Source organism: Jaculus jaculus, chromosome 1 (genome assembly GCF_020740685.1).
Source record: "Jaculus jaculus isolate mJacJac1 chromosome 1, mJacJac1.mat.Y.cur, whole genome shotgun sequence".
Lineage (NCBI taxonomy): Eukaryota > Metazoa > Chordata > Mammalia > Rodentia > Dipodidae > Jaculus > Jaculus jaculus.
The window spans coordinates 159,395,341-159,411,517 of NC_059102.1; the positions used below are offsets into that span (position 1 = coordinate 159,395,341).

Consider the following 16,177-nt stretch of genomic DNA (forward strand, 5'->3'; position numbering starts at 1 on the left):
CAGCCCATTGTCTCCGCCACCCATGGGCTGGCACAGGGCCAGAGGCTGTAGTCGGGCCACCACTGCCCTGGCAGAGGACGAACTCCCAAAAGTGCTGGGCTGTGGACCGACCACACTAAGTGCTGGGTCAGGTCAAGAGGTGCTGAGGCTGGAGAGGAAGAATCAGCAACTCCTAGGAGACCCGAGAGGTCATCCTCATAGCCCGGAGGTTCAACTTTCTTTCCCTTCCTTTCCCACAGTGCAGGGGACTCAGTAGTCCTAGCTGGGGAAGAGCCAGACTTCCAGCAAAGGGTGGTCCAGAGGAAGGGGAGCCCCTGGGCTTGCTGAGCTCTCAGTGACTACTAGGTTTCTAGGGAAGAAAGCAAAGAAGACGTTTCAGTGAGGGGAGATATGGAGGCTGGGAATCCAGAAGACAGCACAGGCCAGGAGCCAGCAAGGGGCTGTGAGGGTGGGACTCCAGTCCTTGGTCTGGAGTGTGCCCAAGACTGGGAAGAGCAAGCCAAGGACAAGTGGAGCCCCACCCAATTCCCGGCACCCAGACATGCACGAACACCCAAGATTTAGCCATGTGAACTCTGTCGGTTGCCCAAGATATTCTCAGTGGCTACAGACCAAGGAGACTGTGAAGCCCCGGGCAGACAGGACGTCCACTCCCTCCTGGAAGAGGGACGGGCTGAACAGATGGCCCACTCTGGTACACACTGCTGAGAGGGGCCCTGTGCGCAACAGACACCACAGGACTCGGAGAGGAGGGACAGAGATGGGAGAGGTAGGTGTTACCATAGAGGTGAAAGGTTTTGGAAGAAAGACAGGAGGAGGGCTGGAGAGATGGCTCAGGGGTTAAGGCGCTTGTTTGCGAAGACTAAGGACCCATGTTTGATCCCTCTCCAGATTCCACATTAGCCAGATGCACAAAAGTGAGGCAAGCGCAAGATCGCACATGCCCACTAGGTGGCACAAGTGTCTGGAGTTCAACTTCACTGGCTGAGGCCCTGGTGTGCCAATTCTCTCTGTCACTCTCTAAAACAAACAAACAAATAAATAAATAAATAAATAAAACCTGCAACCCTTAAAAAAAAAAAAGGTTAGAAGGAATTACAAAGGCAGGCTTCTATATTTGTATTTATTGATTTGAGAAAGGGGGAGGGAGAGGAGAGAATATGGGCACATCAGCGCCTCTTAGTGCTGCAAAAGAACTCCAGGCTCATGTGTCCCTTCATGAGTCCTAGGTACATGGGTACCAGGGAATCAAACTGGGGCCAGCAGGCTTTTCAAGCAAGTGCCTTTGACTGCTGAGCCACCTCCCCAGTCCAAAAATGACAAATGAAATAAAAAATTCTGGCTTAGCTGCTTTGCACCCAAGCTTCAGTTTCCCCAAACTGGGGATACTTAGGTTCTAGGAAGTCAGATAGCTGGTTAAACATTGCTCTTCATTTATGTTGAGAGGTCAGGTGTCCCTCTGGCTCTGTGAGTGTTGGCCATGAGCTTGTCCCGTCACTGCTAGGACATACTACCAGCCCTTCCGCAGAGGTGAGGCCACGTCTCCATGGGCCCTGCCACAAAGAACGTTTCAGAGGCCCGTCAGTCACCTTGGGTGTGTCAAGCAGAGACAGATCTAACTGCTCCTGTCTCTAAAGGGGTCTTGGGTAGGGCCACACCCCCAGACCCAGCTCTAATTCTGAAGTAACATCTGCAGGACTGCCTCCCTTTGGTCTCAGCAATACTGACCTTCACTTTGGGGGACTCTCAAGCAATCCCAAGCCAGTGGAGCAACTCCCCAAGAGTCTGTTCTGAGAAACCTGATACCTGCAGGCTGGCACACACCTGCTGTTCACCGCATAGCTACCGTAGTGAAGCAAACCCTGAGGAAACCAGTGTGCTCTGTCCATCACTCAGTCTCCCTTCCCCGGGCTGCTGTGGCCCAATCCCCTCAGAGAAGGGCAAGGGTTCAATTTCAAGTCAGGAGACCTCTGGGTCGTCCTGGCTCAGTTCTTAGGCGTTGCTGCACCTCCAAGCACTGTGGCTGGGGTCAGGCCCTTCCCTGACATCTCTGGCTTTCAGTAACACTGGAAAAACAACCCATCTCCTCATTCCGTGCCACAGCTAGATTACTTCACCACCTCCTGTCAGACCGGGGAAGGGGGTGCTCCTCCCACTGGGGCAGGGGCCAGGCCTTGTCTTTCAGATGGGCACACACAGACCTCAGACCCTGCTGGCTGGATGCCTCTGAGGACAAAAGGGCAGAGCCAGGATAAGTGCAACCTTGACAGAGTGAAGCTTGGCAGCCTGATCCAATGAGGTCCACACAGATGGGGGTAGATAGGGACGCCCTGGCCTCTCACCTTCATAGAGGGTTGGCACACCAACCCAGCCCAAGGGTAAGAGCATAACTTGCGGAACTGGATACAAAACAGAAATGTGAGGAAGCCTTGAATAGTGTGTGTGACATGTCACTCCCGGCCTGCGAGACTGCACAGGTCAGCCCCCGAGGCTGGCCCTAGTGAAGTCTAAGGATGTCTCCTGAGGAAGGTGCTCACCTCTGCCCAATGTTTCAGCCCTTTCCTGTGGTGACCTGACATAGGGAACCCCCTGTATGGAAAGATAAACACACAGTAGCCATCCAGAAGTGGCATTCGCTCCCTGAGGGTATTCAACTCAAAGTCACACAGGACACAAAAGAATGGCAGTTACTTACATTTAAAAAAAAAATTAAGTTTATAAATATTTTCTCCACTGTACAAAGTTTTCCCAACCCTACCCACCCCCATCACTGTTCACATTTTATGTTTTTTAAATCCCAATTATATTTATTTTTTTTAAATCATAAAATATATTTTTTCTTTGTTCATATTTAAAAATATTTACAGGGGATGCAGCGAGGCCGGGGTGGGCAGCCGAGGTCAGGATGAGTCTGTGCAGGGGGACGGAGGGGGCGGGAAGAGGTGGCAGTAGCTCCGCTCGGTGGCTGGCGAGGGCGGGCAGCTGTCCTCTGCCGACAGGTACTGGCTGTGAGGTGTGGGCGGGGGTGGGTAGGGATCTGAGTCCGAGTTCAAATCCAGGTAGTACTTGCTGGTCTTCCAGCGGCTGGTGCTGTAGTCACTGTCACACACGTCGGTGCTGCAGGGTGTTGTTGGGGGTGCCACGCCTCGAATAATGTAGGGCCTGAAGGGAACAGAGGAGGAGGGGGTTCAGAGGCACACCTGCCCTCATGCACAGGGCCCTCCGACAGCTCAGGAAGAGGCGAGGCCCGCTATGTGGACTGGCTCATCTCATTCTCTTGGAACCTCCTGAGCCAGGCCACAGGCCACGAGCACCTTCCCGGACAAAGGGCAGGCGGAACCTGCCTGGCTGACCTAGTGCAAGGGTTCATTCCACCTCTGAGCTTCTGTTTCTTAGGATAAGCAGGAAAGAAAGAATCAGTTCCGTTCCTTTTTCTTTTTTTTTTTTTTACCTTTTCAAATTTTTATTTATTGATCAATTAGAGTGAGAGAAAGAGTAAGAATGGGCACGCCAGAGCCTCTAACCACTGCAAAGCAAATGAATTCCAGATGCATGCACCACTGTGTGTATCTGGATTACATGGGTTCTGGGGAGTTGAACCTAGGTCCTTAGGCTTCTCAGGCAAGTGCATTAACTACTAAGCCATCTCTCCAGCCCCAGTTCTGTTTCTTAAGAGGCCTGTGAGGAGGAAATGTGAGTCAGCATGAAAAATGCTAGAAGCAGTCAGTGCCTAACAAAAGAAAATGCTCGACCACTGTTGGTCATAATGTCTTTTATATTTATTTATTTTTTAATTTTCTGTGGTAGGGTCTCACTCTAGCTCAGGCGGACCTGGAATTCACTATGTAGTCTCAGGGTGGCCTTGAATCCATGGTGATCCGCCTACCTCTGCCTCCCAAGTGCTGGGGTTAAAGGCGTGTGCCACTACACCCAGCTCATAATGTCATTTCTTTTTTTTTCTCTTAATTTATGCATATATTTATCTTGGCATATTTTGAAAATTGTGGTTAACAGACACACTATGAGGCTCGAACATGAGACTGTTGGGAGAACCTGAAAAGGTCCCTGGGAAGGGCCTATCTTGGGTTCAAGGACCTTAACCCCAGTGACGTCTCTCAGCCTGTCAGTGACTTTCTGCTTTCACCTGTGGCTCGGAAACCCTGTGTCAGGCCACACAGCCAGAGTCTAGGGTGGGGATCATGGTGTGTGTTTAGGATCCCAGGCCCTAAGTAGTGGGCGAGAAGGTGCGTGAGGTAGGCAAAACAGCAGCTCAGCACGTGGGACCCAGCGGCCACAAGCTCAGGCCAGGGAAAGAAGATGGCTTGGAGGCCCAAAGAAAAGGTAGTAGGTAGTCTAGGCTAGGGACAGAACCTGACAGGGCTACTTTAACAAATGACATCCGGTCGTGGTCTGAATGTCAAGGGTCCCCCTAAAGCCTCATGTCTGAGCCCCAGCTGGCCGAGCTGGAGGAGGCGTGTCACTAGAGACGGGCACTGGGGTAGGACAGCCCAGCAACAGGGCCAGAGCTCGAGAACACTGCCTTTCTGCTGCTTCCTGCGTGGGGCTATTTACGCCCGTCATGCTTTTCCTGTCACAACGAAACTTCCTCTCAAATGCAAGCCAAGATAAATCGTTTCCTTTTCATAAGCTGCTTCTGGGTGGCTATCTTGTCCAGCAATGAGAAGACAGCTGCTAGAGGCAATTGGTACCATGAAGTGGAGCTGCTGCCATAATAAACCTGACCGTGTAGTTGTTAGTCTTTTGAAACCGATTTTCTGGAGGAATGTGGAAGGATTTGGAACCTTGCTGTTTTGTTTTTCTCTTTGAGGTTTTGCTCTAGCCAAGGCTGACCTGGAATTCACTATGTAGTCTTATGCTTGAAGGAGCAAAATACAGAGAAAGACATGAAAATAAAAAAGTTTGCCATAGAAAGAAATGAAAGTAAGTTGAGTGTGGTGGCGCACGCCTTTAATCCCAGCATTCGGGAGGGAGAGGTAGGAAGATCGCTGTGAGCTCGAGGCCACCCTGAGACTACATAGTGAATTCCAGGTCAGCCTGGGCCAGAGTGAGACCCTACCTAAGAAAAGGAAAAGGAAAAGGAAAAAGAAAAAGAAATGAAAGTAAGATCAAAGAAAATGTCTCACATGTTAAAGGTACTTGCTTGCAGAGCCTGCCAGCCCGATTCAATTCCCCAAGACCCACATAAAGGCAGATGCACAAAGTAGCAGATGCATCTGGAGTTCGTTTGCAGTAGCAAGAGGCCCTGGTGCCACCATACTCAGTCTCGGTTTGTAAGCAAATAAAAAAAAAAAATTGAATGGTGGGCATGGTGGTACACACCCTTAATTCCAGCACTTAAGAGGCAGAGGTAAGAGGATTGCTGTGAGTTTGAGGCCAGCCTGAAGCTACAGAGTGAATTCCAAGTCAGCTTGGGTTAGAATGAGAGTCTACCTTGAAGAAACAAACAACAACAAAAAAATTAAAATATTGGGCTGGAGAGATGGCTTAGCAGTTAAGCGCTTGCCTGTGAAGCCTAAGGACCCCGGTTTGAGGCTCGGTTCCACAGGTCCCACGTTAGCCAGATGCACAAGGGGGCGCACGCGTCTGGAGTTCGTTTGCAGAGGCTGGAAGCCCTGGTGCGCCCATTCTCTCTCTCCCCCTCTATCTGTCTTTCTCTCTGTGTCTGTCGCTCTCAAATAAATAAATAAATAAATAAATATTAAAATATTTAGTCATCAGAGAGAAAGAGACAGACAGACACAAAGAGGGAGGGAGGGAGAATGAGCATGCCAGGGCCTGCTGCCAAATTCCAGATGCATGTGCCACTTGGTGCATCTGACTTTACATGGGTACTAGGGATCAAACCCAAGCCATTAGGCTTTGCAAGTAAATACCTTAACTGCTAAACCATCCCTGCAGCCAAACAATAAAAAAATTAAAATATGTGGGGGGGGGTGTATGGGCTGGAGAGATGGCTTAGCAGTTCAGGCATTTGCCTACAATGCCAAAGGGACCAGATTCAATTCCCCAGGACCCACGTAAGCCAGATGCACAAGGTGGCACATGCATGTGGAGTTCCATTACTGTGGCTAAAGGCCCTAGCAGCTCATTCTACCTACCTACCTCTTGCGTTCTCTCTCTAAAAAATAAATTTAAAAAATTTATACAAACATGGTTTGTTTTTGTTTTTCAAGGTAGGGTCTTGCTTTAGCCCAAGCTGACCTGGAATTCACTATGTAGTCCCAGGCTGGCCTTGAATTTACAGCAATCCTCCTACCTCTGCCTCCTGAGTGCTGGGATTAAAGGCATGCACCACTATGCTGGGCAAATTATTTTTTGTCATTTTGTTGTCTTTTTTTTTTTTTTTGAGGAAGGGTCTCACTCTAGCCCAGGCTGACCTGGAATTCACTGTGTAGTCTCAGGGTGGTCTCAAACTCACAACAATCCTCCTACCTGTGCCTCCCGAGTGCTGGGATTAAAGGCATGTGCCACCATGCTTTGCTGGCCTACTCTTAATTATGGTAGTCTGTTAAGCAATTACAGCTGAAGTGAATGTAGTTTGCACTTCTTTTTTTTTTTTTTTTTTTTTTTTGCCATGCCAGGCATGGTGGCTCACGCCTGGGCTAGAGCAAGACCATAACTCAAAAAAATAAAGAAAAAGTAGGCCAGATGAGCTGGAGAGAAGGCTCAGCAGTTAATGCATTTGCCTACAAAGCCTAAGGACCCAAGTTCAATTCCCCAGTACCCACGTAAAGCCAGATGCACAAGGTGGCATATGTATCTGGAGTTTGTTTGCAGTGGCTGGAAACCCTAGTGCACCCATTCTCTTTCTCTGTCTTTCTCTCTCTCACTCTCTAATAAATTAATAAAGGTTTTTTTTTTTTAAGTAGGCTAGATTTAAACAATGATTCAATGATTAAATACTGATTCTTTTGAAAGGAGAAAACCTGAAGGAAGTATGCTGAAGGGAGTTTCCTGCTCCTCAAAGCCAGGCTTTATACCTGGATTATGAAAATTGGTGGTACTGGTTTTGGAAGTATGACAAACACAGGAAACACGAGGTCACTGGATTGCAAAGCTGTTCTGGGGTTAGATGTTTGGCAATGTGAAACTGGGATGAACTTGCTGCAAGGAGGCCATACATACAGGCCATACATACGGACCATGGACTGCAGGAGACCCTAGGATGAGGGAGATGCTGGGAAAGCTGCTGGCTCAGGCTGGATTCTGCTGGGGAAGCAAGCAGCACAGCTGCGTGTGGAGTTGTCCCAGCCTTTGGTATCCAGAGTATTTCATCCTGAGTCCCAAATACCAGACACGGAGCTTCAGGATTTGACTTTTGCCTGCTGGCTTTCTATTTTACATAAGTCCAGTCCTTCTTGCTATGCCTTCTTTTAGGAATGGGAATGGTTACCCTGGACCCGTTATGTGGTTGACGTGTGAAGTTCGTGTTTTGACTTTACAGGGCTCACAGCTGAGAGACTGCCTTGAGTCTCAGATGAGACCTCAGACTTTTTTGATCGGCACTGGAGACAATGGGACTTTTAGAGTTGGACTGAATGCATTTTGAATCATGGGATGGTCATGAGTCTATGCGAGCCAGAGCAGGATGTGGTGGTTTCAGTGTAAGGTATCCCCTATACTTGATTTCTAGCCAGCAGAGCTTTGCTAGAGAAGGTGTGTCACTGGGATGGGCCTGGAGATTTTATAATCAAGCTCGCCCCCCCGCCCCCCACCAGCACCCTGCCAAGGCTAGATCAGCTCACTCAGACTCTGCCTTCCTGTTACTGTGGAGATGTGATGCCTGGCTGGATGTCTATTCCAGTTCCTGCTATGCTTTTCCACCAGGATGATACTTCTCACTGAAAACAACAAACCCTTTCCTTCTAGAAGCTGCTTCTGGTCAGGTGAGGTTTATTTGTTGTGGTGGTTTTGTTTTGTTTTTTCAGTTTTCGAGGTAGGGTCTTGCTCTAGTCCAGGCTGACCTGGAATTCACTATGGAGTCTCAGGGTGGCCTTGAACTCATGGCCATCTCCTATTCCTGCCTCCCGAGTGCTGGGATTAAAGGCATGCGCCACCATGCCTGGCTTGGTCAGGTGTTTTGTGCTGGCAATGAGAAGGTAACTGCTGCACGACCCGAGGTCAGTGAAGCCCTATGTGATGCTGTGACACTATGGAGCCGGTGCGGGTCCTTGAGCAGCCAGGTGACCCAATGTAGAGGGTGTTGGAAGTGGATGCCAGTGTCAGTCTGCTGGAAGCTGTGGCTCACAGCTCAACTAGCTCCCTGAAATGGCCAGTGGATGGCAGGCAATATTGCCATGGAAAGCTCTGTTGGCTTGGGAGGGCGGGTGTCCTAGAGGGATGCCAGAGTCTTGGACTCCATGCTAGCTGGGTCTAGGCCCATTCTACCTGCCCCATCAGAAAGCTCCTCTGGGGCCTAGAGGGTGGCCTTGTTGGGCAGGCCCATCCCTGACCACTCAGGCTCACTGACTACGGCAAACCGAGATCCTGTTTCTCAATATTCTCCAGTGGCACTTCCATTTAGGGAACTGAGGCTGAGACTCCAATACAGCAACCTGAACAGGCTCAGAGAGGCCAATGTCAGGTCCCACCATGGACTAGCGTACCTGCCTCTAAACACATATTCGATCCTTCTGAGGACCCACTCCCCGGCCAGGGTCCACATCAAGGCTCTGGACATGGTGGGACCCAGGAGTCTGAGCCCTGGACCTCCATGAAACTAGACGGTGATGGAGTGTGAGCACGCTGCTTGCATACTTTTAAGGCCTATGCTTCAGGGCTGGCAGAGTACCCCAAGAGATACTTAAGGAACCCACGCTGGGCTCACTTGACTCCTGAACCGAACATGCAAGTTCTGCTGGAATACCACGAGAAGGCAGCCCGGAGCACGCAGAGAGCCGACGGAAGCGGTCTGAGTCCCCTCGGACAGGAACAGGGCTCACGAATGCACCCTCATCACCCACGGAGGGTGCAGAAGGTCTCCTACCTGTATGGTCTGGCGGCAGCCGGAATGTTTGAAGAGTAGAACATGTCCATATTGTACAACGAGGGATCGGTGGCTGGGGATGGCGGGGGGTTCAGGATCTGTGGAGAGCAAGCAGGGATTATCACTCCAGGCTTCCCTGGACCAGGCAGCTCCCTTCTGCCTGCCCACCTGGAGCTTTCCTCTCGGGAAGGGGGAACCGTCCTGAGCCTAGGGACCCAGGACCTCTCCAGAGCTGATGAGACTTAAGGAGCAAAGGCAGGGCCACAGCCATGTGCCCAGAAGGTGGCAGCCGTCAGATGCGCAAAGAGCAGAGGTGCGGTCCACGCATGTGCCCTTGTCTTCCCAAGCACCACCCTGTTGGCTAGCAGTATCTTCTAGGCCCAAACCCGGATGCTCAGCCATGAACACAGAGGCGGGATGCCAACAAGGCCCCTGGACTCCCGCACCTATTCTCTCAGTGGCCCTGACCCCCAGTCCTTATCCAGGTTCCTTGGAGATTTCCTGCTAACTGCATTTCACGTTCACTCCTCCTGCCACTGTCCATGATCTAAACCGTACTCTGGAGACACTGCCTCCCTGCTGGAGCCCTGGCCAGTGCTCAGGGTCCGAGGATAAGGGGGGGAGGGGTCACAGCCCCACCCACTTGTCAAGAAGCTGTTCGGTTCCTTGCCCCAGATTGTCACAGTAAGGAAAGAAACCTACCACAGGAATGTATCCTCCAGAGCAACAGACAGGGGACTTGAGGTCTAGACACTCTTGCCTGCCCTGGGCCTGCACCTTCCCTAGCAACCACTATGGACAGCACCGCAACCCACCGTGCAGTTTCTCTGTGTGTACAAAGCATAGAGCAGTCCCCATAAAAGCCACAGCCAGACATGAGTTCCCAAAATAAAGAGAAAACAGGACCACATGCCCCAAATGACTGAATTCTCCAGGTGAGAGAACAGTGGGAAGGACTCAGCCTTTCTGCCACACAGACTTAGGGGAAATCCTATTTTCCTAACTACATTATGACCCTGGTAAGGGACCTTCCTGCCTGTGCCTCAGTTTGTTCATCCAAAGGAAGTCAAGAAAGGACTGGGTAAAAGACGCAGAGGTTAAAGGTGCCTGTTTGCAAAGCCTGATAGCCTGGTTCAATTCCCCGCTACATACATAAAGTCAGATGCACAAAGTAGTGTATGTGTCTGGCCCTGTTGCACCTATTTTGTGTATGTGTATGTGCGCGCACACACACGTGTATATGTATTTCTCTCACACATACAGAAAATTAACTAAATAATATATAAAAATATATAAATATATATATATATAAAAATATATAAAAATAACTAAATAAAGGCCAGGTGTGGTAGTGTATGCCTCTAATCCCAGCACTCAGGAGGCAGAGGTAGGAGGACCACCGTGGGTTTGAGGCCACCCTGAGACTACATAGTGAATTCCAGGTCAGCCAGAGCTAGAGTGAGACCCTAGCTCCAAAAACATAAATAAATAAATAAATAAATAAATAAATAAATAAATAAATAAATAAGAATCAGGCATGGTGGCGCCTGTCTTTAATCCAGCACTCTGGAGACAGAGGTAGGAGGGTCCCTTGAGTTCAAGGTCACCATGAGACTACATAGTGAATTCTAGGTCAGCCTAGGCTAGAGCAAGATCCTACCTCAAAAAATAAAAATAAAAAAATAAAATAAAAAATAAATGAGGCCAAGACCTGTTCCATAAGTTTGATTTATTTTTTTGTTTATTTTTATTTATTCATTTGAGAGCAACAGACGGACTTGGGGGCGGGGGAGGCGTCAGAGCCTTCAGCCACTGCAAAGGAACTCCAGATGCACGTGCCATCTTGTACATTTGGCTTATGCGGGTCCTGGGGAATCGAGCCTCAAACCAAGGTCCTTAGTCTTCACAGGCAAGTGCTTAACCACTAAGCTATCACTCTAGTCCTGTTTTGTTTATTTATTTTTTATTTTCATTGCTTTGGTGTTTGGGTCTTGCTTGAACTCAGGCTGACCTAGAATTCACTATGTGGTCTCAGGGTGGCCTCAAACTCATGGCAATCCTCCTATCTCTGCCTCCTGAATGCTAGAGTTAAAGGAGTGCACCACCACACCCGGCTCCATAAACTGTTTTCATGACTGGCGAGTCCCTGTAGGAAGTGACCTGGGCCCCTTCACTGCCCTACCTATCTGCCATCTAGCATGCATACATACATGCATGCATGTATGGATCCACATACCTATGTGTCTACACACACCTTATGAATGAAGAATTTCAGCACGCCAACAAAAGAACATGAATGGAACCTTCTGAGAAAACAACAGTTCTTAAACACCCAGAAAATACTCATATTACTTGTGATGAAACCTAAGAGGCTGGAGAAACGGCTCAGAGGTCAAGAGTGCTTCCTGCATAAGCATGGGGGCCTGAGGAGTCTCAGAGCCGAGTTCGATTCCTTAAGAACCTGTGTAAATAGCCGGTCATGGTCATGCATGTCTGTAACCTCAGGCTTGTGAGGAGCAGAGAGCAGAGAACTGCTGGAGTTCGCAAAAGCAGCAAGAATCAGTGAGCCTCCAATGGTTGAGCAATGGAAGGAGACACCCAGTGCTCTCTCCTGGCTTCTGCGTATGCGTGGATCACCAGATCTGGACATACACAGGCCTAGACCACAGATACACACACACACCACATCACACCTGCACACGTACAGAGAAATACGAATTAAGATTTCAACATGATACCATTTGTGATGGACGATTTTGATTTTCAACATGACTGGACTGAGAAACACCTAGGGGATTAGTGCCATATGTCTCCAGGTGTGGCTACCAGTGCTTCTAGTACATGCATGTATTAATGCCTGGAGTCATTAATAGCCTTGTTTAATGGGAGGTAGTAATGGTAGGAGGCGGGGCCTAACTGGAGGCAGTAGGTCACTGGGTGTGTGTCTCACTCTGGCCCTTGTATACCCTTCTCTGAGCTTCCACTCTGCTACGGATAAGCTATTCTGCTATGGACCAAGAAACTGTGGGCTGAAATCTCTGAAACCGTGAGCCAAGATATATCCTTTCTCCTTTCATTTATGTCAGGCATTTTGTCAAAGCGACATGAAAGTAGCCAACATACCATTTTTACCCAATATTACACTAATGGAAAGTGTGGTAGGAAAAGACTTGCATGTGCGGCCCTCTGCTGGCAGGAAAAGGAACTGTGACAAACTATTGCAAGAGGCACCCAGATGGATGCCAGGACTCAGGCACTTTGACTAGGGCGGTCTATCCTCTGACAACAGAAGAAACTTCAGGTACATATTTCTCCACACAGAATCTGGCTTCTTGTTATCTCTTGCCCAAAGGAATTCTCTAGATCTGTTTTACCAAAAACAATCTGAGCCCCTCCCTGGGAAGGAGTATTCCTGGAAGTTTTAACTCTGATCCTGGCTGGCATCGTGATTAGTTAAGCTCAGACCCAAACCTTGATGGATGGCCTCTTCTTGAGCCAGCCCCTAGCCCAGACCAATCAGCTCTCTTTCAGGCTTGCCTGAGCCTAAGGGGAGAGCCCACCACAATAAGGTTATCAGTAGGTGCTAGGGAGGGAGGGGGAACAAAGATAAGATCTTTTTGCTGCCTGATCACCTCTCCTGAACTTCCAGGTCCTGGTAAGTCTTCCCTGGTCCCCCACTCCCACATGGGCTCTCCCCCTCCAGCCCTCCACATGACAGGAGCTCTGTGCACTATCTTCTATTTTCAGTCTAAATCCCTTTTCATGTTTCTTCCAGGCCCATCACATGGGATCTCAGACCACATGGCTATACCCATGTCCTTTCCCTTGGTTTTTTACTTCCCTCAGTAAATATAATAATTAAAAAAAAAAAAACAAACAGGAGGTGCTGGGGAGATGGTGCAGTGGTTAAAGGCCCTTGCTTACAAAGCCTGCTGGTGAGGGATCAACTCCAGAGTACCCACCTAAAGCCAGATGTACAAAGCGGTCCATGTGTCTGGAATTTCTTTGCGGCAATAAGAGGCCCTGATAAATATACTGTCTCAAATAAATAAGTATTTTTTTGTTTTTTATTTATTTATTTGAGAGCGACAGGCATAGAGAGAAAGAGGCAGATATAGAGAGAGAATGGGCGCACAAGGGCCTCCAGGCACTGCAAACAAACTCCAGATGCATGCACCCCTTTGTGCATCTGGCTAACGTGGGTCCTGGGGAATGGAGCTTCGAACTGGGGTCCTTAGGCTTTACAGGCAAGTGCTTAACCACTAAGCCATCTCTCCAGCCCATAAATAAGTATTTTTAAAAGAAAAAAAAAATCATCAGGTTCAGAAATTGCAGGGGCCTGACAGAATACATAAGCCAGGCTGGGGTTGCCATTAGCTCTTCAGCCCCTCATGTAAAAAGTGGGGATCTTGAACCAGGTGTGGTGACACATGCCTTTAATCCCAGCATTCAGAAGGCAGAGGTAGGAGAATTGCCATGAGTTCAAGGCCGCCCGAGACTGTCTAGTGAATTTCAGGTCAGCCTGGCCTAGAGTGAGACCCTACCTCAAAAAACAAAAAACAGAAAAAAAAAAAAAAAGGTAGGGATCTTGGGCTAAAGAGATGACGTAGTAGTTAAGGCTCTTGCCTGCAAAGCCGAAGGATCCAGGTTCGATTCCCCAGGACCCATGTAAGCCAAATGCACAAGGGAACACATTCATCTGGAGTTCATTTGCAGTAAATGGAGGCCCTGGATACCCATTCCTTCTCTCTCTCTCTCTCCCTCTTTCTCTCAAATAAATAAATAAAAATTTAAAAAAATAACAGTCATGGTGGTCCACACCTTTAACCCCAGCACTCAGGAGGCAGAGGAAGTAGGAGGATCGCCATGAGTTCGAGGCCACCCTGAGACTCCATAGTGAATTCCAAGTCAGCCTGGGCTAGAGTGAGACCCTACCCTGAAAAACCAAAATAAAATAAAAAGAAATAAAATTAAAAATAAAAAGTGGGGATCTTGAAAGCACCTCCTCCTAGGGATAACTAATGTGGACCTTGCACAGCCCACCGCCTCAGAGCTCAGTAGATGCTGCTGGCAGCAAGAGACAAGGCTGGGAACAGATTTGTCTGTGCTTATTTGTCGTTGTCATTTTTTCTTCAAGATAAGGTCTCACTCTGCAGTCCCAGGCTGGTCTTGAATGCATGGCCGTCCTCCTACCTCTGCCTCCTGAGAGCTGGGATTAAAGGCACTGGTTTATTTTGTTATTTTATTGTCTCTGTGTCTCACTGTTTAGCCCAGACTGGTCCTGAACTTAAGCCAATTCTTCTTCAGCCGCCTGAGTGCTGTAGGCATAAGCCACAAGGCCTGGCTGACATTGTCTTGGGAACTCAGTTAACTTTAATAGCCTGTTGTGTGTGCGCGAAAACACCTGCATGCATTTGTGGCTGGGTATTGAACCTATGGCCTCATGCATACTAGGCAGGGACTCTACCACTGAGCTAATCCCCACTGCTGCAGGCACTATCCTTTGGGTTTATAAAAGCACATAAATTGGTAAGATCCAATTAAAGGATAAAGGATCATGCCATGCCCTGACTGTGACATGGCACTACAGCTATGAATGTTTCCATGGGAAGACAGGGCGAGGGCAGGGTGGGGTCTATCTATGTTCTTTCCAGCAGTTACACATAAATCTACTGTGATTTCAAAATAAGAGGTTAATGGACTGAAGGCATGGCTCAGCAGTTAAAGGCACTTGCTTGCACAGCTGCTAGCCCAGGTTCAATTTCCCAGTCACTCACATAAAGGCAGACAGGCATTTGATTACAGGGTCAAGAGATCCTGGTGAATGTGCGTGCGTGGGTGTGTGCACATAAATAAATATGCAATTTTTCTAAAAAACTGAGAAGCTAATAGAAGGTTGTGGGCTGGAGAGATGACTCAGTGGTTAAAGGCTCTGCACCTGCTCGCAAAGCCTACTGGCAGCCAGGCACCCTGGCACATGCCTTTAATCCTTAAACTACAGTGAGTTCCAGGTAAGCCTGGGCTAAAGTGAGTCCCTACCCAATTTCCCAGTACCTACGTAAAGCCAGATGCACAAAGTGGAACATGTATCTAGAGTTTGTTTGAAATGGTAGGAGGTCCTGGCATGCCTATAGTCTCCCTCCCTTTAAATAAATAAATAAATAAGTAAATTTCAAAGAAAACTCACCCCCTTTGTAGAGAAAATAAAGCCCATTCCCTGCACGTGTACATACTACCTGGCAGAACACACACCATTCCCGTGCATTCCTCTGCTTCCTAATCTACAAGGTGTGACCTTCATCTTATGCTCCCACCACCATGAATCCTGCATGGCTCTTTCTCCAATGTGAAGGACTGAAACTTTAAACCAAAACAAATCATTTCTCCTTTAAAAATAAAGAAAGAGGGCTGAAGAGATGGCTTAGCAGTTAAGTGCTTGCCTGTGAAGCCTAAGGACCCCGGTTCGAGGCTCCATTCTCCAGGACCCAAGTTAGCCAGATGCACAAGGGGGCGCACGCATCTGGAGTTCATTTGCAGAGGCTGGAAGCCCTGGCGCGCCCATTCTCTCTCTCCCTCTATCTCCATCTTTCACTATCATTCTCAAATAAAAAAATAAAAATGAGCAAAAAAATAATAATTCTTATTTAAAAAAAATAAAATAATGAAAGAGGGCCAGAGAGATGGCTTAGCAGTTAAAGCACTGGCCAGCAAAGCCAAAAGACCTAGGTTCAATTCCCCAGTACCCATATAAAGCTGGATGCACAAGGTGGCACATGTGTCTGGAGCCTGTTTACAGTGGCTGAAGGTCCTGGTGCACCTATTTCCCCTGTCCCCCCAAATAAATGAATAATTTTTTTTTTTTTTTTTGGTTTTTTGAGGTAGGGTCTCACTCTGGTCCAGGCTGACCTGGAATTAACTCTGTAGTCTCAGGGTGGCCTTGAACTCATGGCAATCCTCCTACCTCTGCCTCCCGAGTGCTGGGATTAAAGGCATGGGCCACCACGCCCGGCTCTTTTTTTAAGACAGAAGGAAGGTAGGAAGGAAAAGGAAAGAAAAGCAGGGAAGCAGTATTATTTTTCAAATTTTTATTAACAATTTCCATGATTATAAAAATATATCCCATGGTAATACCCTTCTTCTCTCCACTTTCCCCTTTGAAACTTAAATTCT

General features: G+C 48.3%; 1 protein-coding gene across 1 annotated transcript in view; it reads right to left on the minus strand.

Annotated features, from left to right (window-relative positions):
• Window positions 1-2,784: 2,784 nt before the first annotated feature.
• Window positions 2,785-16,177, minus strand: part of Lrp5 (LDL receptor related protein 5) — a 144,141-nt gene continuing 130,748 nt past the window's right edge. Inside the window, exons 22-23 of the mRNA XM_045151411.1 lie at window positions 9,008-9,105; window positions 2,785-3,162 (exon numbers count right to left, since the gene is read on the minus strand). Of these exons, the coding sequence (XP_045007346.1) occupies window positions 2,901-3,162; window positions 9,008-9,105 (360 nt within the window). The 3' untranslated portion in view covers window positions 2,785-2,900. The remainder of the gene's footprint in view (window positions 3,163-9,007; window positions 9,106-16,177) is intronic.